At 34.7% G+C, this 25,939-nt stretch overlaps 1 protein-coding gene across 1 annotated transcript in view; it reads left to right on the forward strand.

Annotated features, from left to right (window-relative positions):
• FCHO2 (FCH and mu domain containing endocytic adaptor 2) overlaps window positions 1–25,939 on the forward strand; it is a 106,735-nt gene that overhangs the window by 41,476 nt on the left and 39,320 nt on the right. Inside the window, exons 7-11 of the mRNA XM_088796565.1 lie at window positions 4,723–4,821; window positions 6,036–6,132; window positions 19,022–19,066; window positions 20,751–20,823; window positions 24,059–24,083. Of these exons, the coding sequence (XP_088652691.1) occupies window positions 4,723–4,821; window positions 6,036–6,132; window positions 19,022–19,066; window positions 20,751–20,823; window positions 24,059–24,083 (339 nt within the window). The remainder of the gene's footprint in view (window positions 1–4,722; window positions 4,822–6,035; window positions 6,133–19,021; window positions 19,067–20,750; window positions 20,824–24,058; window positions 24,084–25,939) is intronic.

Raw genomic sequence — 25,939 nt, forward strand, 5'->3', positions numbered from 1 at the left:
CACACTGGCTCTTCTACCCGTATTTTTTGTTGTCTGTCTTCCCCACAAGATGCAAGTTCTGTGAGAGCAAGGATTAATTTGTTTATGTTCCTCAGCACTTAAAACAGTTCTCAGCTCATGGTAGGCACTCAGTAAGTGTGAAAGAAGGACTTATTAATCTGACTTTTTGGACTTGTAGGGAGTCTTCCCACTTGGAGTGGTAAAGGATTCACATCTTAGAAACCAGGCATACGTGCATCCATCTTTACTTATCATGTTGTGTGCACTGTGCTAGATGCTGGGTATATATACAGTATCTATATAAGTAAATGTGTCCAGTGTACAGTATAGAGGAGGGAGGCAGACATTAAATACATGCTGAAATACAGAGTTATAAATTATTACAGTGTTACAAGGGAAAAGAACAGGCTTCCGTGAGGTAGAGTAATAGGTAGGGGTGACCTAATTTGGATTAGGGAGTTGGGAAACCCCTTTTTGGAGAAGTGACATTTAAAACTGAGACTTGAAGAATGAGTAAGAGATTCATTCTGGGGCCAGAGTGTTCCAGACATTGGAGACCAAGGGTAGGAAGACCCAGAGGTATAAAACAGCTGTCACATTATAGAAAGTGAAACATGCTTACTAAAACTGAGTAAGGAGAGATGGTGGTGAGATATGAGGTTGAGATAGGCAAGGACCAGGCTTTAGTAAGGGTTTGGGTTTTCTCCTCAGTGTAGTTGGAAGACACTGGAGGGTTGTATATGCAGGGATGTGACATGATGTGGTCTGCATTTTAAAAGATAATCCTGACAGTGTTGTGAAGAATGGATTATAGTAAGGCCAAAGGAGAACCAAGAGTCCAATTTGGAAGGCAGTATAGTAGTGAGGTGAGAAGGTTGAGGGCCAGTGTGGCGTTGGGGAAGGAGAGAATGAATGCATTTGGAGATGACAGTGGTGGGGTGTGGGGGTGTTCTAAGGGAGATAAAGATCTCTTCCTGGTTTGGGCTTGTAAGTCTACATGGATAGAGATGAATGGGAAAGACTAGATGAAGAACTGTTAGTTGGAAGGGTTAGAAGGGGATCAGATGTTCAGTTTTGAACAACCTATACTTATGTGGAATCTTCACATGGACAGCTTTCGAGGATCTGGTAATCTGGGCTGTTCACAGCCCTTTAGCCACAATTCTGAATTCCAAAAGCTCTGCACACCAAACAAAATTTGACTTAAACTGACGCGAGGCTATTTATAGGCTTTATTTATCTTTAGTCTGATGTTTACCTTTAGCAATACTAATGTGTTTGATAAACAGATGCCACTGCAGATTTTGCTGGTAGTATTATCAAACATATTGTAATAACACCGTATTATCTTTATTTTAAAACCCAAAATATTTGAAGTCCAAAACACCTGGCTCCAAAGGTTTTAAATAAAGGATTATAAGCCTGTATAAAATAGGGGCTTGTCAGCACACAAGCCAGAATGACATCACCTTTGGACAGTGTGCGGAAGAAAGGGCCAAGCTCTGAGAGGTTTGTCATTGACAGTTTGAGAGAGGAGGAGATGCTGAAACCCAAGTAAGAGAAGCCGTAGAAGGAATAAAACTGGAAAGTATAATACCATGGCAGCTTGGAAGAGATATCTCAAGAAGGGTTTAGTTAGTTGAGTTAAATTGAGGCTCTAAAAAAAAAAAAATTGAGGCTCTAACTCTAGTGAAATAAATTTGAATTTTATAGCAGCCAAGGTCATTGTCGACTTCATCTAGTGTTCTTTTGTCTTCCTGTTTTCCTTTTGTCTTCTAAATCATTAGGAACATGCATTTATAAGGTAATTGTTATTGATTTGTTAATTTTGCATCACAGTGACTAGTTTTATCTATGAAACTGTTTGCCTTTCAATTATTTAATTTGTAAAAACAGGAATTAGTATTTGTTAGAGTCAGCGTTTTTTGTTTGTTTATATTGCTTTATAAAAGTATTCTTAAAGAATTTTCAGCATTCTTTTCCTCTCATCTTTTTCTGCTTCCTCATACATTTTTTGTTTTCAAATTGGATTTTAGTTGTTTATCCTGCCATTTCCACAATGGGAACGATAATTTATTTGAGCAGATGTATAACCATGCTGCTTTTAAATAAAGATGATGGTATACTGTGCTAGTGTGTGTGTGTGTGTGTGTGTGTGTGTGTGTTCTTTCTTGTGTTCCATCTTTGTCTGTCTGTCTGTCTGTCTCTGTCTCTTGCTCTCTACCTCTCTCCCCCTTTTACCCCCCACCCCCTTTTTGTCTCTGTTATACACGCACAACTGGCAGAACAGATAAAGTATTGTTTCTTGATAGACAGTAGACTTTATTTTGGGTTATTTAGAAGTGAAAAGAATTATTTTACATCTCCGCTTCCCTTTTGTTCCAGGCCAAGCTGGTTGACCTAATCCCAGTAGGAAAGGGCCCGTCAGTCTAGTGAGAATCCAATTTGGGTGGCAAGGCGTATATTTACTAGTGGGAAAAGAGAATGATTCCCTGGGGTGAAATAGGCTAGAATTTGCTTGGAATAGTTGTGATTTAATTTTTTTCATTTGGGGTTGAGGATAAGCATGATGAAAGTTGTGACTTCTCTTTGTGTTTATGCTTTTTACTACTATCAGTAATGATGCTTGAAAAACTTGAAACAGTGTAGAGATTTTGTTTCCTTTAAACAGTTGATGGCTAATTCAAAGAGATTTTGAGATTTGTTTAAGCAATACCCTCAGAATAAGGAGTTAGGAATAGACTGCTTTTATGTATCTTTAGTGGCTGACAGAATTGTACTTTTTTTTATATACTAATGTAACAATACATACAAACACCGTGAACTTGAAATTGCAAGGAGGAAAATTCTCTGATTTGTTCAAGAAAGTTCATTTATTTATATTCAAACAGTTGAGATTAAATTACCATTGCTGAGTTGCTCTGAGTTTCTCAGTCACTAATTTTGAAAAATCGTGATATTTAACAGTGTCCCCCCGCCAAAAAAACTGAGCACAATTTCAGAATTGCATCTAAATCGTGCTTTGAGTTTCTGTGTGGCTTCGTGCTTCAAGATTTTTCTAAATAATTAAGGATCTGCCTTATTCACTGTTGCTCTTTCAAAAGAGAATGAGAAGACACAGTTTTCTTGGAATTAGGGGTCATCCATATGAAATTAGTGGATGTTTGACCAAGCTTTCCAGGATTTGGGCCTACCTGTCTATGAGGAGATATCTTGTTCATTAAATTACAGAAATTTAAACTGAGGGTAACTTCATATAATGTGAACATAAAATAGGATCATGCTCCTGCTAAATATTCCTCAATTCTTAAAACTAATTTAGGATCTTGCAATGTTGGTATTCTCATTGAGTTGGTCAAAGTTAAAATTAGTCAAGACAAGCACTGTATTTTAACTCTGCCATTCCTCATGAACAAAATTGATTCAAGTTTTTGGATTATTGTTGCATTACTGCTAAAACTGTAATTTCACCATTATTGATTTTTTTTTAAAGTTCAGACCCTTTAAACAAATATGGACATAATCATTAGGCTTAGTAATTTCTGATCATGGAACTCAGTGCTGAAGAAAACTGGACAGTAAATGTGGCGTGAAGCAAATTAATTTGATAACCAAAGAAAAGTAACAAGGCATTTAGGCCTATTCTTTAGAACTGATTTAATTTGGCCAAAAAAAAGTAGTCAGGTTTGTGCAGTGGAAATGAAAATGACAAATGTATTTTGTTTGCAAATGGCTAGTTCAGCATTTCCCAAATCCTGTTTTGAGGAATATTACTGTTCTGTAAGATATTAATAGATGTTCAGAGAAGAAGAAAAACAAAAAGGGTTGTTTGGTCAAAGAAATTTGAAAAACACTGGGTTAAGCAGAGTGAAACAAATTTTGCTATTTCAGTATTTTTCAGTTTTTAATGTTTATTGTGAAACCAAGTCTAGCAGTTCTCTTTCTGGGGAAGAAATACCAGAATAATCTGGGAATTTTCTTTTCTAAACAAAATTCTCACCTCTTTCCACCCCCACACCCTCGGTAGTAGTAGAGGATCTATGTGTTTTGTAGTTTGAAAACATTCCCCAGGTAATCTAATGCATCCCCACCTTCAGTTGAGAACTGCTAAGATAGAGTATACGGGCTTCCCAAATTTCTTCGGCCACAGAATATTTCTTTTGAAGACTATGTATAAACATTCAAGGATTAGAAAGACATTTTGAGAGTCTATGGGCTAGATTGTAAAGTCTTCAGAAGTAAACTGCAGTTTTTGCTTTGCCAACTAATTGCTTTTTACTTTTGAAACACTTCTCCCTTGACTTTTGTGACACTATTATCTTCTGAGTCTCCTCATTTTCTGATCATGATTATAGATTTTAATTTGTGGTATCTTCAAACTCTGAAAAAATTCATGACATTTGAGAAATGGTATAACAAAAGGTTAACTTTTTTCAATTGCGGTATTTCAGTATGTTTACTAAACCCATTTGTCTAGAAGCATTGCTAAGCATTACGTAATGGGTAACTTGCTAAATTTGGTTAGCTGTATTGAGATATCTTCTAAAGAGATATCTTCTCTTTAGATAGATACAGATAAATTTGGTTAGCTGTATTGAGATATCTTCTTTAGAAGAGATATCTTCTAAAGAGAAAACTTCTAAAGGGTTTTTTATTTCAGAATCTGTGTATATGTAATATATATATTTTTTATATATGTAACTTTTTATATTTGATACCTAGAAATTTCAAGACATTGAAGAAACTCATCTCATTCACATAAAGGAAATTATAGGATCCTTGTCAAATGCTATAAAAGAAATTCATTTGCAAATAGGCCAGGTAAGTTTTTTCTTCTGTTGAACTGATTCACAAAAATTTTATGTTCATTTATCACTCTTTAAAATTCCAAAACCGATAACATGATACTGAATTATTTCAGATAAAGAATATGTATTTATATATATAAAATGTAAAATAAACTGGATTTTTGATTGGCCACCAGTGGTGATAATTCAAATTATTATTATTATTATTTATTTATTTTATTTTTTTAAAGGTTTTATTGGGGAAGGGAAACAGGACTTTATTGGCAAACAGTATGTATTTCCAGGATTTTTATTTATTTATTTATTTTTTTATTGGGGAACAGTAATGTGTTTTTCCCAGGACTCATCAGCTCCATCCAAGTCAAGTTGTTGTCCTTTCAGTCTTAGTTGTGGAGGGCGCAGCTCAGTTCCAGGTCCAGTCACCATTGTTAATTGCAGGGGAGCAGCCCACCATCCCTTTCGGGAGTCGAACCAGCAACCTTGTGGTTGAGAGCACGCACTCCAGCCAACTGAGCCACCTGGAAGCTCAGCGGCAGCTCATTGACTTCATTCTAGTTGCGGAGGGCACAGCTCACTCTGGCCCATGTGGAAATCGAACCTGCAGCCCTGTTGCCCAGAGCTCGCGCTCTAACCAACTAAGCCACCCGTCCACCCCTCAAATTAATTTTTATAATTAACTATGTTCTATTCTCTTCACATAAAAATTCTGAAGTTAAAACTTTTAAATATTTTTTTGAAGTTTTACTATTTTAAAAGTTAGAACAGCAGCTTCAGTAAGTTACAGAACTTAGAAACTTTCCAAAAATATAAAGGTGGTTTAATGATGGCAGTTTGGGATGCATTGAAATATAATAGAGAAAGATGAAGTTCGTTATTCTTTATTATTAAAGATCTAAAACTGTTTCATTGTCTCTGTAAGTTTTATTTACCACAAGAATTGTGTCTCAGACATTCCAAGATGGAAACAGAAACCGCCTTTACTTTTTAGGTCATGTGGCCGTATCTGAAGGGGTTCATGTAAACATGGTTAATATCCACAGATCTACTAGCACTGTAAGTTAGGTAACAGAGTATGTTAAGTAAATAAAAGTTCTCTAAGGCTCTGGGTTAAAAAAAAATGCATGTTTTCATATAATGAATTTTAATTGCTTTGTGGAAGGTTTGTCTGACATACAGTAAGAATATTTATCTAAAAAGAAATAATTTATCTTTATCTCATTTTAATAGGTCCATGAAGAATTTATAAATAACATGGCTAACACTACAGTTGAAAGCTTGATAGAAAAATTTGCTGAGTCAAAAGGCACTGGGAAGGAAAGACCTGGTAAGATGATAAAATCTGCAAGGAAATGTATTCAGATTTCCCAACCAGCAACAAATGTGTTTGCCTTTAAATTCCAAAACTGCAAAATGGACCTTGGGAAATACCTAAAAATCTGTGTAAAATCTCAGGTATCATTTTCTTTGTGTCTGATGATGTGTTAAGTTAAGGTTTTTGTTTTAACCTTTAAAACAAAAGGTGAATAATTTAGTATTACTTAAAATGGTTATTATAACCTGTACTTAATTAATATTAATATATTGCAGTTTATTTATATTTTTGAAAATAAGTCAGCCACCATAGGCCATTTTAATAAGAAAAAGAATCGGAAAGACTATTGAATGCTCAGAGCATTGAGGCCAATGGAGAACCTTTCTTAAAATTTAATAACTTTTTTCTTTTTTCATTCTCATATATATTCAACAAATATATTGAGTGCTGACTATTTTAGATACTGGTGATACAGTAGTGAACAAACGAATAAAAAAATCCTGCTTCCTATTTTATGAACAAATGATTATAGGTATTTTGAATCTTAATTTTAATAAGCATGTTTATTGTGTATCAAACGTGGTACGTAGCTCATTCCCTTCCCCTGGTCATCATACTTAGACTCTTCCAGATCTATTTAGTAGTTACTATACCATATTCTTGGGAGATACTCGTTTCACTCCATGGGCAAAAATAATTCAGTCCAGTAAAGAAGTTAGAATATGGTTTGGAATTTAGGAAAATAGATAAGTAATTTGTAGAGAATGTGGGAGCCATTTTTCTTCAGCTCACTTCACAGAACTAAGGCTCGAAACCTCAATCATCTTAACTTTCTTTTTCCCACAATTCATTAAGTTTCAAATCATATTGATTCAATTATGTTAGGTTTTTTTCCTCCCTTCAGACCTTCTTTCCATGCTTTCTCTACCTACCTGATTAATTGCACCAACAGGTTTCTAAATACTAGCACAGCAGACATTTATTTTCTAATCCGTTTTACATGTTATAGCACATTCATGTTTTGACTATACAATTATGAATTCGTATTGCACTACTCATAAATCCTTGACTTTTCATTATAGACACAATGAAATTTAGACTCTGGACTTAGATTCAAAGCCTTTCAGGATCAGGTTCTGATCAGTCTTTAGTCTCACTTTCCATTATTCCTTTTACTTTACCCTTCAGTGCAGTCAACCTGAACTGTTTGCTGTTTCCTGTAGAGCCCCTTCTTTGCGCTTAGTACCTTAGTTGCCCTTATGTCTTTATTCTAGAAAATTATATATCCCACTCCTTTCCTACCCCACGTCTTCCCATTTATTTGTTTGATGAATAAACTTAAAAAGAGCCAGGTCATGTGTTACTTCCTCCATCAAAAGTGTCAGAGAACTTCAACAGTACATTTTTTTTGGTGTGATGTTGCTGTCTAAAATTTTAGTAATTGTGTATTTGTGAAGAAAAGTTATGTATTTGATTCATCTGTTTATGTTATTTATGTGTAAACAGTACATTTTTTTGTTGAATGAACAAATGGGCATATAATAGTAAAGTTAGGATGTTAAGGAGGTTGGAATGGATGGATTTGCTGTTTGAAAAGTCTTGGTGACAGAATAGTAAATTATAGTGAGCACTTAACTCTGTGCCATGTACTGTGCTCACCACTTTGCAGGCAAACTTTGATCTTGAACAGTTCTTTGAAGGTAGGTACTGTTATTCCCATTTTTCAGATGAGGGAAGTGTTGAGAGGTTAAATGATTTACCTAAACAAGTACATGACAAAGCTGGGATTAATGCCAGGATTCTTGATCCCAAGTCCATCCTTTGGAACAATTAGAATAGAAGTAAATGTGAGCGAGGGAGGGAGGGAGGGAGGGAGGGAGGGAGGGAGAGGGAGGGAGAACACACACACACACAGAGAAAATAAGGATGTTGAGATACATAACTATAGACTAGCAAGAAACCCTAAAATTCTTTGGAAAGAGATTAAATTATAAGTGAAGAGCAGTTAAGAGAGGTAACAAACAACGGGAACAAATAGAATTGTTATAGAGCATTTAGAAGTGTTGATAGAATAAAAGCAAAGATGTATTGGCTGGTAAAAAATGCCTTAGATAAAAATCTGAACAAGATTGGTAGATTATATCATTATCAGTATCCTGTTTGTGACATTATATTATAGTTTCAAAAATGTTGTCATTGTAGGAAACCAGGCAAAGTATATAAGAGATCTCCATGTATTTTTTTTTTTTTAAACAACTGTATGTGAATGTACCTCAATAAAAATTGCCATTTTCTTATTTGTGGTATAGCACTGTACTTAGCCCTATAGTTTGTGGTCTGCTCTTTACTAGCATTGAGACCTTTAAGCCTTAGTGCCCTTATTTGTAAAGTGGGGATACGAGTAGTACCTGCCTCATGGGGTTGTTAGTAGGTTTATGTTACATTTATTGAGTACTTAATAAATGTTATTTTCAAAATTTAATACATACCTGATTGATAGGTAGCCAGTAATGGATATTGTTTCTTTATAAATTTAAATTTACTGGCCTCAAGATACACTAAGACATGTAGAAAATTCCTGTAGCTAAGTGGTAAGAGTTAAGAGGGATTCCAAGAATGGGCTTTCCTAGAGTCACTAGGCCCAGAATTAGGTGGCTGTTTCAGGATGACTGTTGACATTGTGTATATAGGTGACTGAGTTTCAAAAAAAGGTGGTCCTAGAACGAACTTTTAAAAAAGAGGTGTTTGTGTGGGGTGGAGTGGAAGGGATAAATATTACTTCTCTAGTTAACTTGCTGTGGCTACAGCTCTTTCATATACATTTGTTCAGCTTATGGTCACATGAACGAATAAGTCTGCAGTGATAAAATTTTGTGTTTCTCAGAAAAATAATCACAATTTTATATGTGATTATATGGAATTCATAGACTTGAAGGATTTTTGTTTTGTAAAATGAGTTCTAATTTTCAATTGTGTACACATATGCTTTGATTGCTGTTAACATTTTATTTCTCCTATTAGGTAAGGGCCCCCTCTGGTGGATGAATTCCTTCCTAAACTGTGAGGTGTGATCAAACAATACTGTGGATGTTTAAAAAAAAAAAAAAATTATTATAGTAAAAGATACATTGCCATTAATCCCCCTCAAAATACTCATCCTCACTATGAACACACTTATCCCATCGTTCTTGCCACTTGCAGAAGCAGTTCTGGAAGTCCTCTTTCGTGAGTGTCTTTAGTTGAGCTGTCATGGCTGCCTCAGTGTCCTGAATTATTTTGACTTTGGGGAAGAGCCAGAAGTCGCACAGTACCAGATCCAGTAAATAAGGTGGATGAGAACACACCATAATGTTTTTATTTGACAGAAATTGCTGCACACCAGAAGTGATGTGTGACATGGAGCGTTGTCATGATGGAGGCACACTTCAAAACACACCTTCTGTCAACCATAGCTCACACCCAACTGACTGCACCAAACAAGTTGAAATTTGTCACACATTGTTACTAAGGTTCGACACGCTGCTTCCCATATTGAAGATCCCTGCCTTTCCGTTGGGTGGCACTCGGCAGCAGCATTCACCATATTCTGTGATCACAATGGAAAGGCTCCGTGTCACACATCGCTTCTGGTATTTTGGCAATTTCTGTCCAATAAAACATTATGGTGTGTCCTCATCTGCCTTATTCACCAGATCTGGCACCGTGCAACTTCTGGCTCTTCCCCAAAGTCAAAAAGACCATGAAAAGTAAACGTTTTGAATTGATTCAGGACATCAGGGCAGCCACGAGAGCGCAACTAAAGACACTCGTGAAAGAGGACTTCCAGAACTGCTTCAGGAATTGGCATGAATGATGGGATAAGTGTGTTCAAAGTGAAGGGGGAATATTTTGAGGGGGATTAATGGCAATGTGTCTTTTACTGTAATAATATTTTTGTAATTTAGACATTCATTGTATTTTCTGATCACACCTCAGTTTAAGTCCTATGGGATACACATTTTTAAAAGAGGCCCCTTTCTTTAAAATATTTGTAAAACTAAAAGTTAACCTATTTCTCTTATGCTGAAAAAAAGACTATTTTTTTTTAGTCAGTTATCTGTTGAAAGATAACCTCTATGTCTTCAATTTTCCCATATAAATCAAACACTTTGAGAGCATTAAAATTTTTTTCCTATTCATTGAGATTATTTTATATGTAGTGGCATTTTTGTCATTTCTTTTTTATTAAGATACACTTGATATAACATTAGTTTATAAAGATTTGATACATGTGTATGTTATAAAATGATTACCAAAATATGTTAGTATCCATCCCCACACATACAGTTTTTTTCTTGTGATAAGAACTACTTTCTTAGCAGCTTTCAAATATACAGTACAGTATTGTTAGCTGTAGTCACCATGCTGTGAATTACATCTCCAGGATTTTTTAAACGTACAGCTGGAAGTTTGTACATTTTGACCACCTTTACCCATTTGGCCATTCTCCACTCCCCATCTCTGGCATCTACTAATCGGTTCTCTGTATCTATGAGTTAGTTTGTTTTTTAGATTCCTCATATAAGTGAGATCATCCAGTATTTGTCTTTCTCTGACTTATTCCACATAGCATAATGCCCTCAAATTCCATCCACCTTGTCATAAATGGCAGTTTCCTTTTTTATGACGGAATAATATTCCATTGTATATATACACATCACATTTTCTTTTTCCATTCATCTGTTGATGGACATCTTGTTTGTTTCCCGGTATTGGCTGTTGTAAATAGTGCTGCAATGAAAAGATATCTGGGTGCAGATATCTTTTTGAGATAGTGATTTCATTTCTTTCAGATAAATACCCAGAAGTAGAATTGCTGGATCGTATGGTAGTTCTATTTTGAATTTTTTGAGGAACCTCCATACTGTTTTTGTCATTACTTTTCAAGTATAGTACTGCCTAGCTCTTCTGGAATTTGAGTCACTGTAAGTGGATGCTTGGAATATCAAAGCACCTGTCTGAAAGGGTCTGAAAGGGTCATGAATAAATAGGTGTTTTCTAATTTTGAATATCTTTTTATGTTCTAATTACATTATCCTAGTATTTCTACTCATTGTCATGTATTTTAGTTGCTAAAGGAGATTAAAATCCATATTTTTGAAGTTTACTGTTTTATAGTTATTCTGCTAATTTTACTATATGCTTCCTGTTTATAATTCATGAAAGTTATGCAAGTTTCCACTTATAAGAAACAAGAGGATAAATAACTTAAAAAGTTGGTAGGCCAGTGTGTAATATGTTTAAACAAAAGATTTTGTTGAAAAGCTTGTCTGTATTTTCATTATATGGTGATACAGTTTTATAGCTTCCATTTGAGAACTTCCAGAGACCATACTTTGTTTAAAAATACAAATAGGAAAAGCCTGAGAAAGTAGATATAAAATATAGTCAGCCACAAAGAGAAAGGGTAAGATGAGATTACTGTGGTCAGAATGCTTAAGTGAAATTAATTGATTAGATATTTGGGATATTTTACCTGTACAGTAGGTGTATTATTTTAAAGTGTAGGGTAAAGCAAATAATTTAAAAAAATAAAATCCAGTGATTGTTTTTCCAGACCCATCAAGGATTTAGAATACAGTCAAACCTATAAATAGATTTGCCTCTTATCACTCCCTTCACCAAAGTTGTTTTTTAAAAACCAGAGAAGCAGAAACTCTTGTGTAGAAAGCAAAATTAAAAATAGCCAAGAAGAGCCAAAGAGCCATGTACCACACCCGATATGCTGTGATTACTTGGTTTTTCTATTTGATAGTAAGGGGGAATGGCCAGAGAAAGGAAAGAAAGAGCAGTGATTAGGAGAGAGGATGATGTAGATAAGCACACACAGGAGAATAAAAGAGGAGAGCCCTCGAAGAAAATAGAAACGCTCCCTTCTGGGCAGGAGTACACCTCCACCTATTGTGTCCTGGCCACCTGGGGCAAAGGTATAGAACTGTGCCCTGTGGGATGTATGTGCCACCTGACAGTGATTCTCTTTTATATTTTTTAAAGCAGGAGTCTGCAAACTGGGGTCATTGAGCCACATGTAACCCTGTTTATTTTTGAGAGGACTATAAGCAAAGAATGGGCTTACATTTTTAATTGATAAGGGGAAAACATCAAAAAAGTAATATTTTGTGATACATGAAAATTACAAAAATTAGATTGGAATGTCAACAAAAGATTTGTTGAACACAGTCACACTTACTTGTTTATGTATTGCCTGTGGCTGCTTTCACACTACATACAACAGCAGAGGTCAGTAGTTGTGACAGACCTTCTGGCCCACAGAGTCTAAAATATTTATTATCTGACTCTACAGAAAGCATTTGCCTACGCTTGTGAAATAGAAGACATTTCTTACATAGTATACTAGTAGCAGGTATGTCATAATGCATTAGAATTGTGTACCTCATAACAATATGTAGTCTTTTTTCAAAAGCTGGTTCTGCTGTTCTTCTTGGGTTCAGAAATCATTTAATCTGACAACCTGCACCAATTATATCTGCAGTCATATCACAGCACAGTAACTGATCCTCATAATAATAATACTAAATTGTGGAGTAAAGATTAGGCTGTTTGGAGCAGGCTTTGTTTAAAGAAAGCTTAGTTTATTGATTGAATGAAGTACCCGCCATGAAGAATGTTAAATTGTTGAAACACTGGCAACAGAATACAAGTAAAAATATAAAGTAAGCTGATTATAATTTTCACGTGTACATAATAACAAGGACAGAGTTTTAGTTCTTTCTGCAGTATGTAAAAGGAGCTAACTCAGGCCAGTTTGAGCTTAAACAGTAATGTATTGGAAAGAAACTGAGGTATCCCAAGAATCCAAAATCAGGAATATAGCCAGACTGTAGAAGGAAACTCAAACCCATAGGCATACTAGGTATCATTTTTCCTTTATTTGATCTCTGCATTTTTACTGCTTTATTTTTTTTTTCTTTGCTTTTCCAGACACATGACGTAGGTGACCGCCCAGTAATTTGTAGGTACTTTTATTTAGTTCTTAATTGCAGCTATAGCTCAAAATTAACCCAGATTTTGTACCCCCAGATTTCTGGGAGAAAGAATCTGATCAAGTAATCTTGGGTCAGGTAATCTTTCTAGGCCAGTGAATTCTGACTAGGTGATGCAGGATAAACATGCCTTCTTCATCACGTGTGGAGAAGGGGGAAGCTCCCAGAGAAAAGAGATTATATTGAGCTGGGTGTAATTGCCCACGGTTTTATCATAAACACTGAGGGTGAAAACATGACTCAGTGTGTGGGTACGGAGGCAGATTTTGGATGTAGAAGGAGATTAGGTATCAGTGCAAAGATTCTGTTTGGAGAACTAGATGAAAATTTGGAAGGTTTCACAGTGACTGAAATTCATGGTTAAAATTCTGGTTTTTTGATATAAGACCATAGTTCCTGACTTTGCCTCATCACTGGTTCTCAAGCCTTGAGTACATATGGGAATCATTCATGGAAATTTTTTCCTTTTTCCTATTCAGTTCTTTTCCTTTTCCCCTTTCCCTCCCTCCCTCTCTCCCTCCCTCCCTCCCTCCCTCCCTCCCTCCCTTCCTTCCATTCATCCATCCACCATCCATTCACCCATCCATCCTTTGATCCACAGTACATTATCCCAAAAATTCTGATTGTATTGGTGTAGGACAGGTCTTTGGTATCACTATAATTTAAAATTCCTCATCTGCTTCTAATGTGCAGCCATTGCTGAGAACCTGGAGCATCACATCACTGGATTCTTGTTATAAACGTAGAATCTCAAATCCTACTCAAGCCTACTGAATCAGACTCTGCATTTTAATAAGATCCTCAGGCAGTTTGTATGCACAGTAGACTTGGAGAAGCACTGTCTAGACTTATGAATACCTGGCAGTGGTTCCAGGGGTTCCCTAGGACTGTGGTTTTCAAAGTGTAATTCCAAGTCACGGGCATCACCTGGGAGTTTGTTTAAAAGGCAGAGATTCCTGAGCATCAACCTAGACCTTCCAAATAGGATGCTCTGGGGGTGGAGCCCAGCAATTTGGGATTGAACAAGCCCCCCAGGTGATTCTGATGCATGAAGCATTGCACTAAGATTCAACTAGGAGTTGGGATTTGGAACCACTGGATTGATGGAATTTTTGCTACAAGCCCTTTATTAAAATAAATACTCTTGAAGTGAGGTCACGTTGATGTTGGAATTTACTTGTAAATGATTTGGCAAGCAAAAAAGGAAAACTGTATATAGGTACATGTAGACAGAAAAAGCAAATGTGGCACCGGGTATTATCATCCCTCATATCACTTTATAAAAATGATACAACCTAGGTTCCAAAAGAGGAAGTAACTAGTCCACAGTAATCAGCCCGCAGGCAGTGGTAGAACCAGAGCTTGAGTCTCTGTGCCCTTTGCATATCACCACAAGTTAGAGTCGGATGCTTTTTTTTCATGTTAGCTTGCCTGGTTCATCATTCCAGACATGTCGGAATGTGACTGTTGCGTTCCACGGGCCCAGGAGCAAGCTTGAGAATGTGTCATTGACTCTCATTATTGTGAGTCTCACACACATATTTCTCTTCTCTCCCTCCCTCCCTCCCCTCTTTCCACCCCCTTTATTAATCATCATTTTTTTATTAGACTCAGGGTCTGGGCATGTTTGTATGTTTTACTTAGGCTTCTAATTAGAACCCAGTGTTCTATAGTTTTAGTTGGACATATGCAGGAATATGCTTGATTTGGTTAGCCCAGACTTATTTGAGTTTTGAGACCAATTTGTAACTAGACAGAGTTGCAAATTTGCCATTGGTGGCCTAACATTTAGAATTGATTCCAAAACAATGGAAACTATTAATTAAATATTTCTCATTTCTTATATTCTACCTTATTCCACAAAATGTTTGTGGAGATTAAAGTTTGCTTTTAAATAAGTTGTGTTTCCTCCGGTACCATTTCTTAAAAGTTTTGATCCGAATTAGATTTGGATGAATTTTTATTTTATTTTATAAATTTTATTGGGACTATTGGGGGACAGTGTGTTTCTCCAGGGCCCATCAGCTCCAAGTCCAGTCGCCGTTTTCAATCTTTAGTTGCAGGGGGCACAGCCCACCATCGCATGCGGGAATTGAACCGGCAACCTTGTTCAGAGCTTGCGCTCTAACCAACTGAGCCATCTGGCTGTCCCTGAATGCATTCTCTAGGTTGTTGACTTGTTCTTTTCTTTTGATAACAATAATTTATTCCTATCTGATGATTAAAGCATCATATGTAAGAATTGTTTTGCTTTAGTACATTGACCTCTTGGAGGTCTGCCTTTAGTTTCTTCTGCCTTTAACTGAACTCTTGATGGTATTTTTAGATAATATGTAAAAGAGCATCAGGAGACAAAGCTGAAATTGTCTTATTTGATTTTATACAAACTAAATTGCCCTTGTGGCCCAGCATAAAACCTAAGTGCTAAGAGCAGTTACTTATTTTGACAACAGAATTAATTGAGCCTAAAAGAGTTGAAATTCAGTTGTAGCAAACGATTCTTTCTGACTCCCACTCTGGCTGTGGTACTGTCAAGAAAAGTAACTTGTCTTATGATTAAATAGCAGAATGATGGGCAGTGGACTGCATTTGAGGGAGATGGTGAATAAACTTTCTACTTGTGGAACAGTTCAGACGTGACATGCTACAAGGGGGGTTAGAATGTGCACTGATATCCAGCTGAGCTGTCAACTGGCAGTGAGCCAGGCACGCAGAGCTCTGCCATGTGAAGCAGCATGTGGAGCATATGCCATTTGAAAAGAAAATCTTTTTCATGCATGATTTAATGGTTTTTAAAAAAAGGGTATATCTGGTTTATTAGCCCAGAAACTTGGTACTTCAGTCTTTTATAGAAAAGCTTATGTGTGGATGATACTCTTTAAAATTTTTAATACATATTTTACAATTTGAAAGGATTTGGCATCTTGTATTTCAAGTGTCATTTTGAACAGTTTATTTTTATTGGACATTTTCCTATTTCTAATGGATTTTAAGAGAGTGTTTAGAAAAGATAAAGAGAAAAGCAATCAAGGTATGTCTTGTATAGGAAAAAAGGTTTTGTGAGAAAACAATGTAGACTTTTGTTTGAAGGGATTGATTTTTATAGTTAAGGGATGTCTTTACTATTTTCACATACATTAAAGGCATCCAAAAATATATCATATCATCCAAAGTATATCATATTTGCTAAGGTGATGCTGTAAAAGTCTTATAACATATTTTTAAATATTTGTAAATATGCAATTCGTTTGGCATTGGTGTTTTGTTTTTCTCTCTAGAATAAGTCCATACCCTGATTATGAGAGATTCTTTTTTCTTTTTAATTTTTATTGGAGAGTATTGGGGAACAGTGTGTTTTTCCAGGGCTCATCAGCTCCAAGCCAGGTTGTTGTCCTTCAATGTAGCTCTGGAGGGTGCAGCTCAGCTCCAAGTCCAGTCGTTGTTTTCCATCTAGTTATAGAGGGTGCAGCCCACCATCCCATATGGGAATTGAACCAGCAACCTTGTTGTTGAGAGCTCATGCTCTGACCAACTGAGCCATCTGGCTGCTCAGCAGCAGCTCGTTGTCTTCAATCTAGTTGTGGAGGGCGCAGCACACTGGCCCATGTGGGAATCGAAACGGCAACCCTATTGCTAAGAGCTCACGCTCTAATCAACTGAGCCATCCGGCCGCTCCCTAGAGATTCTATAAATAGTTAGTAGGCAAAAATTATGTGCTGTGTTACTTTTTGGTTTTTAAAATTATGTGTGTGTTATTTTTTGATTAACCATATTTCTGGTTGTCTTTTTGTTGTTTATAAACTCAGATTTATTTGACACAGATGGTTATATTCTCTCAAGTTTTATTAGTGAATAGTAAAGCTCATAGTACATATAAGCTGTTGATAATTTAGGTAGAGATTTTTCATTCTTTATAATTTTTACTCCAAGTAAAAAGTTGCTAATTATCAGATGCACATAGTAAAATTCTTTACCTTTATTGATTTTTCAGTTCTCATCTCTTTGTCAGCTGTTAACACAAGCCTCTAAAGGACTGTAAGAATAAGCTCATTGTCTTCATTTAATGAATTCTTGACTTCTGTATTTCCAAAATGAACTTAAAGTCCTTAAATTTTTAATTGGGCCATTTTCTGACTTAACTAAGATATATCATAACAGCCTAGTGTGGAAGGTATTGCTCATTAACTCATCAGGGCCTTAGTTTATCTACTCATTTTATGACCATTTTATTCTGCTTCTCATTAAATATTAATCTACTCTATTTGAATAGAAACTGCAACTGAAGAGGTAAATCTTAGATTGTGGGCAAGAAGCCCATTTTAGCCAATATTTTTAGATGCTCCTACTTGTAGAGAAATCTTTCTTGTTAATCAGTGGTTTTCTTTTGTAATGGAATGATCAATGAGAGAGAACTCTGATCATGAATTTGCATATGGTTCGAGTTAAGCTTAATGTCTTAGAAGAAGCAATAATGAAATCCTTCATTATCCACTCTTTACTTCAGGCTCTATTTTTAAATTTCTTGATATAGCAGGTTGTACCATTTACCATCAATAAATTAATAATTATTTCACAACAATGCTGGACCTATATAAAACAGGACTACGCGTAAAATGGTAATTTAATGGAAGGTAATTTTTTAGTTGATATTTGGCTTTGGGGATATTTCAGTAGAAGAGTAATTCATGCTTTTACTACTTTCTTTACTACCTAAATAATTTGATATCTTACATATATGAAGTATACCATATTTTGTGGCATTTAAGGCTAATCTCAGCAGACCTGTCAAGGTTATTTTAATTGTTTTCTGATTTCTGTTTTATCATTTTCTCTCTTTCTACAATCTATCCTTCATATAAGTGCTAAATTAATTTTCCTGTGAGACCACTTTGCAGGTGTGTGTGTGTGTGTGTGTGTGTGTGTGTGTGTGTATCACCTTCTCACATGAAAACTCCTCCCATTGCCTGCAAACTGTAGCTCATATTCCTTGTTCTGCTATATAGTTAGAGATATCTGGGTTGTAATCCCAGCATCACCAATTAGCTAGTATGTAATGAATTAATTTGTTCAGCGGTTATACATGGAAGACCTATTATTTGCCAGTTCACAGTGGTCAAATAAGAGCCCAAGCTTACATTCTAGTAGTATTTACAATCTTGGTCCTCTTGTCCTTCCCATGAGCACAACCAAGGATTCAGCAATTGCTTCTTATTATGCTTGTTTTCTTTGAACTATACTGCACACTCCTTGAAGGCAGAATCTACATGTTAGATCTCTGCCTACAGTTCTGTAGTATCATATGTAAAAGGTTTTTAGTAACTTGTGACTATACTAGGGTACTCTCAAATTTTTTCATTGTTATTACTGATATTTTAATTAGCAGTATCAGATAACACTGGAACACATTTCAGAACATTTATAAGGATATACAATTGACCCTTGACCGGTGTGGGGGTTAGGGACGCTGACCCCCACACAGTCAAAAATCTCCATATGACTTTTGACTTTCCCAAACTTAACTTGTCCCTCAGTATCCAGGGGCGATTGGTTCCAGGACCTACCTCCCCCACTGCCCCCAGGGATGGTCCAAAATCCACGGATGCTCAAGTCACCTATATAAAATGGCGTAGTTCAATGCATACATTCAGCCCTCAGCATCCATGAACTCCCAGCTGTGGATCAAAAAGAGTACAGGTATTTATTGAAAAAAATGACGCATATTAGTGGACCTGTACAGTTCAAATCTGTGTTGTTTTAGGGTCAAATTTGTTGTAAATGGGATCTGATCTGATTGTTTTCTACCAGAAAACATATGTATGTGTTTTTGTTTGTTTGTTTGTTTGTTTGTTTGTTTTTAGGCCTCATTGAATTTGAAGAATGTGACCCTGCTAGTGCAGTTGAAGGTAAGTTGACTTGTACTGTGTGGCAACTAGCTAATATCTTCTGTTTATTGAACAAATAAAGAGGGCATGCTATCCGTTGGTGTCAGCATGTCTATGGAATGATATGAAAAATATGAATGTGGTTTGAAGGCCTACAGCTACCGATTTTTACTTAATAAATAAACAGTAAGCTAGTCCAAAGGATTATTAGTGTATTAGAATATATATTTTAAAAGATGAAATATAACTTGTATTTGTTATCAAATATACATTGAAATTATTGTCTCCATTGACATCCATCTTTAAACATTCTAATGTTATAAATATGAAACTCATCACAGCACATTAATGTATAGTTCTTATTCTATAGTAGGTAACATTTTAGTAACTAATGAGGCTATGCATTCATGTTAATATTACCATCATTCAAAATGGGTGATTTGACTTTAAGAAAGGGTCCACACCCTTTCAATTTAAATTGGTCTTTTTCATAGTATGAAACCCAAGAAATGCCTGCTATTGTCATGTTTTGTATATCTCACTTTGTGAGTTACTAGAAATAATTTGAAAGCAAATTTCTATTTTTCTAAGTCCTGTGTAAAAATTTGGAGAAATGGTTTGCTGTCATGAGTAAGGTTATTGTTGGAGCAGTCAGGAGCTCTGGGGCCCAGATATCTTACAGTTACTAGCTACTTGACTGAGAGCAATAATGATTTAAACTCTATTTCAACGTTTTTTATTGTAAAATGTAGATAATAAATAATACCTATTCTGTGAAAATAAAAAGGTATTTGATTTTTTAAATATTATAATATGCAAATACATGGTTGAGGGAGTTCGTTTTGCATGAAAGCAAATACATTATCCTAAGACACGTGGATTCTAATCCTAGCTGCAGTGTTCACTAGTTGTATAACACTAACTTAAAACAAAAACAAAATATGCTTTTGAGTTTCCTGATCTGTAAGATGAGAAGTTAGCTTAGGTATGCTCTAGTTCTCAAAGAATGAACAACTAGGCTTTAAGTGCTGAATTCCATCAACAATTAATAGCATGACTGATTTTAAAAAAATAATGTGTCATGCAAGAAAAGTAGGGAGAACTGCCATATTAGGTAAAACAAAGATGGTATTTGTTCCTCAATTATGGTAGGATCCACTTACAACGTTTATATTGGAGATAACATATGGACAAAGAATGCCATATAAGTTTTCATGTTGTACTATTAATGGATCTATTGTGTCAGCTTTTTGATCTGTTGTGTCAGCTGTTTATTTGAAATAACACATTAATATTTTGAGACCTTCTACACAGGAAATGTGATTTGACCTTTGTTTATAACAAAATATAATATAGTGAATAATGTTCTTTCTTTGAAGTTTAAGATATCTGCAAATGCTTATTTTGCCTGCGGTGACTTGGGGGAGATTTAGGAGAAGAAAAGAGAATTTCATTGGATGAGTGAATGTTTTATAACCTTTTGGTAAATAATGGGCTATATTAGATTAACATAAGAAAAGTCTACATGGACTATAATTCTAATTTAAATAATAGGGCCTAGCAATAGATACTTTTATTTCTTTCATCCAAATTTAGTATATCAACAGCTATGAGCAAATTGTGTCAAGATACAAGATATATTCGTAAGTTTAATATATATATCAGGAACAATTATGTTTTTGTAACAGTATACATTTATTTTAAGGTATAAAACCAAGGAAAAGAAAGACTTTTGGTTTGCCAGGAATAATTAAAAAGGAAAAGGATGCAGAATCTGTGTAAGTATATTAAATATTGTCAAAATTCTTTCTGTTGTTATAAATAATTCAGATTTGTTTTGAATTTAAAAAGGAAAAGTTCCTTTGAAAATAACTCACACAAACTTTTCTAAATTTCATTTGCTGGGTCCTCTGGTTTTAGTTAAAAGCATTAACTTTTCTTATTTTAAAATTTCGATAACGAAAGCTTTAGTGTCTTCAAGTTGAAACTTTAAAGGTACTCTTTTATAAAATGATACACGCATATTTTGAAAAATTAAAACTGCAGAGAAAACTAAAAATTATTCTAAGTCTTAATGCTTAAGGAAAAACCCATAGTCAACAATTTGATGAAAATCCTTCTAGACAACTCTAAGCATATAGGCATATAGCAATATATGTACAGATGCTACTTGACTTATGATGGGGTTACATCCTGATAAACCCATTGTAAGATGAAAATAACGTAAGTCAAAAATGCTTTTAATATACGTAACCTACCAAACATCATAGCTTAGCCTAGCCTACCTTCAACGTGCTCAGAAAACAATAGGCAAAACATTGTCAACACAGTACAGACAGTCCCTGACTGAATGATGGTTCAACTTAATGATTTTTCAACTTTGCGATTATGCGAAAGCAATACTCATTCAGTACAAACCATACTTCGAATTTTGAATTTTGATCTTTTCCCAGGCTATTGATATATATATATAGTATGATACTCTTGTGATGTGGCAGCCCAGCTCCAGCCCCCAGTCAGCCACGCTATCATGAGGGTGAACAAGCAGTACTCTGCAATGTACTGTATTGCCAGCGTTTCTTGGATATTGTGTTTTATGGTTTTGCATCCCATCATGTCTACAAAACACCAATCTGTATTTCCTGCTTTTGATAAGAAGAGAAAGGCAATTACTCATGAGATGAAACTCAAGATAATTGCCCATCTGTTGGCTAATGTGTTCTGAGCACATTTAGGTAGGCTAAGCTAAACTATGGTAGGTTAGGTGTATTAAATACATTTTCAACTTAGAGTATTTTCAATTTACAGTGGATGTATTTGGACATAACTCCATTGTAAATCAGGGAGCATCTATCTGTACACTGTAGAGTATCAGTTGAAGAGTATTTTAAGTCGAACCATTGTAAGTCAGGAACCATCCGTACACATAAGTGGAAAATGTTAAATGTGGGAGAAAAAAAGCCCTAACATATTTTCAGCATCTATACTAGTTATCATTTTTAGACGGAGAATGGAGTATAAATTCTATTTACCTTTTCTTGAAAATAAGAAATTAGTATGTAAAGAATATATAATTAATATACAAGAAATTCAGCTAGTATTGGCTAAGTGAGGTTTTCTACCTTGACTACACATTAGAACTACCTGGGAAGTTAAATAGATCTATGCCAGGCCCCATCTCAGAGCAATTAAACCAAATTCTTGGGTGTGAGGCCCCAGCATGGTTTTTGTTTTGTTTTAAGCAGCCTCGTGATTCTTAATATACATCTGGGGTTGAGAATCATTGAGCTATAATTAAAAAGACAAACTGGAATTAAAGAAGTCTTTCTGTAATTACTCAACCCATTTAGACTGAAGAGACACTAATTAAAAGTCTTAAGTGATTTGTTAACTCAGTAACATTGGCTGAAAATTTGTTTAAAATCCTAATTCTCTAATATATTCAGACCTCTCAAGAGATTTGCTATTTTGATGGGCATTCATATTTGCGATACAAGAGAACAGTTCGTGCTGTGAATATTCTTGCTTCCTATCTGGTTACGTTTTTATCACCTGAGGTTCTCAGAATTTCTGCAATTCTAAATGTCTGTTTCTTCAGCCCAAGTGGTATTTGGTTAACAAGTTAAGACCAATTGGAAAGTGATTCATATCTGTAGTTACCATCTCTTCTGCAATTGTCCTTTTTGAGCATTTATGAAAGGGGTATTTTGCTATGGAATGGAACCTAATCTCTTTATAACACTGGAAATACATTTTGACGTCTAAACAATTGATTTGTAAGTAAATTTTTAAAATGCAGCCAATTCATCTGTTAGTGACTATATTATAGAAAGTGATGGCCATAGATTAAAATATTTTTATAATATGTGTTTTTCACAGCTGTTCATTCAGTAAGGTTGTAATATTTTTGTATATTCTGTGTTTTAAAAATAGTTTTTCGTGAGTCATTTCCCAATATGTTTGTTAGGCTTCTACTTGGATATTGGAGTATGTTTTTACTGATGAGAATACTAGGGCAGAAAATTTTTCTTAAACCACTATACCGTGAACACTTCCTGGCAGAAAAAATGTTAGAATTCACTTTGCTTGAAATGCTGGGGGCTCTTGGCAAACTTCTTATACCCTGAAGGCTTTTGAAATGCCAGCAGTTGTGGAAGAGCTTGCTCTTCCTGGGGCTTCATCTGCAGTTCTCGTAGAGCCCACTGTGAAGGCATACAGATGAGTGCCTTACCCCCAAAACTGGTGAGTTCTGGCTTAAAGCCAGAGAGTAAACCTTTATACTTGCTTTTATATTTAAACTGTATCTTCTAAGAAAGGTAGAAAGTATTAATAGAAATGTTCTAACATCTTAATTGATTTGATTCTATAGAGGGATTGAATATATTATTACACTGCCTTTCCTGGAACATTTCCTCAGAGTATGCATAGGTTTTCCTTATATACCAATAAGGAAGCTCTTTTTCAAAATTTGTAATTTTAAGTGACTTTTAAGTGGTTATAAAGGCATGTGGGCTTTGCATTTACCCTGTCTCTTTGTGCTTCTATTTGGATTAATAGAGTAGTCATCTCCTTTTTTTTTTCATCTTTTCAGTCAATTCCATCCTATCTTCCTGTAAGAAAATTCTTCAATTTGTAGATTTTTCTGGTTTGTGCTTAGTCTTTGGGTAGATAGAGATTCTTCTCCCTGAAGAATTGAAAGCCACTAGAAATTTTTGTAGCACTGATAGCTTCCTTGATAATGATTCATGTGCATAATCATGGAAATGAAGTTCTTTTGAAAGTAGTTTTGAAAATACTTGTGTTTTATTTTATCATGCATTATGGCTATAGGAATGCCTTCTTTTGAATTTTAAAACTATTTGGTATATTTTAATGTTTATGATATGATTTCTCAAAACATTTTTGTAGAGTTTAAATTTAGGCTTAAATACCAAGGTAAATACTTTCAATATAGTATTATTGTCAGATAGTTCTAATAGTTGAATATTTCTAATATTTTGTTTGTTTTAATAGGGAATGCCCTGATGCAGATTCACTTGTAAGTACATTTTACTTTGATATAAACAATTTAAATTAGCTGTTTTCATTAGGAAATTCCCAACATACTTGGGTTGTTCACAAATTTCTCCAAGAAAAACACTAACCATTTTATTGTAAATTCACTGTTAAAATTATTTTACAGATGCTTTTTGGCTTTATATTATCAGATATTTGCCTATTAAATAGAAGGTATTTCTAACTACCTTTGAAAAGTGGACATTTAACTTAAAATTGGAGTGGTGCCATAGCATATTGCTTTTCCTTGGGAAATATGTCAGATCTCAAATCTTTATACTGTATTTTAAAATGGATACCCTTATTAATTATTCATAGGTCTATTAAAATAGTACTTTATCTGTTTAAGTTTTAAGAGATTGTCATTTTAGAAAAACAACAATCATGGTTAGTACTTTTCTGTGCTTTTTGTTTTAAAGAAATTTTTTTATATTTAAAATTATTTATATAATATTTTATATTTAAATATATTGATGGCATAATTAAAGAAGACATCAGTGGAGCTCCTGTGGTTACAGTGGGAGAGTAGATTTACCAAATGGTGTAAGTAATATGAAGACAAACAAATTTTTCATATTGCTCATTAAACACTGGTCAAGTTGGTAAGTGTAATAGAGTCAGGCTATCCATCTCCTGTGTTTATAGTTCTTGCTTATATACCTATTGTTTCTTTTGGCCCCAAAACATTTTGATCTTTTACAGCACAATGGTGTACCAAAGAACTAGATATTGTGTGAAACTTTGTGTTTTATATTACTTAAGATAAAACTAGTACTTTGTTTCATATTTCAGCTTTAAAATAAGAAAACTTATGATTTTTAAAGTAAATTTGTAGTGAAAATAATGGAATAGACTCTGATGAGCCCTAGGAATCATCAACGTGTTTTTGGAGGTAGAACATTTAACCTTAACATTTGCCAGTTTTGGTACCCTTGGTTGACTGATTAATGAAAAACCGGTTGTATTTGGCATTTTTTTTTCTGAATTAATTATAGCATATATTTGATAATTGCAACATTGTATAAAGTCATTTAATACTTCACGTTTTATTTTATATACACTCCCTTAAATAAAACATTTCTGATTCAGCTCTTTTATACTATACTATAATGATCAATATTTACCAGTTTTAAACTTTAATCAGTACTTACCTGAAATTAGGAAAGGGCTTTTAAAGAAGACAGAAAATTCTTATGCCATATGAGAAGTGATTGATAAATTTGACTATGTAGAAACAAAAAACTTATAAAATTAGAAAAAATATACCATAGAAGGATTTGAATAACTAAATTGGCAGAGAGTATTTGCAAAACATGTAACAGGGGCAAATTACTTTCCATTGTAAAGTTTTTACACAAATCAGTATAAAAGGTAACTAGCATCCCAGTAGAAAAAGAGCATAAAAATGAAAATAGGCAATTCTCATAAAAAGAAATAGAAGTGGTGAATACCTTAAAAAATATTCAAAATGGTAGTCTCATTCTGATGTAAAACAGAATGAAATTACCATGTTCACCTGTCATATTGGCCAAAGTTTTAATACACTCATACTGTTAGTAGGAATGTAAATTGGTACAATTTGTTTTGTGGATAGTTTGACAGGACCTATCTCCCCATAAGAAATGCATGTTCTTTTTGACCCTGCAATCCTGCTGCTAGGGGTTTACCATTAAGGCTGTCCTTACAAACTTATATGCAGTTCATCAAGATATATGCATATATAGAGTGGGAGGGAGAGAGAAGTAGAGATAGATGTTTATTTCAACTTATTTATATTAGGAAAAAACTGGCAAAACTATAGCATCCATTAAAATGGGATTGGTTCAATAAATTATTAAG

This window comes from Rhinolophus sinicus, chromosome 3 (assembly GCF_057876585.1).
Source record: "Rhinolophus sinicus isolate RSI-liver-muscle chromosome 3, RSI-T2T, whole genome shotgun sequence".
Taxonomy (NCBI): domain Eukaryota; kingdom Metazoa; phylum Chordata; class Mammalia; order Chiroptera; family Rhinolophidae; genus Rhinolophus; species Rhinolophus sinicus.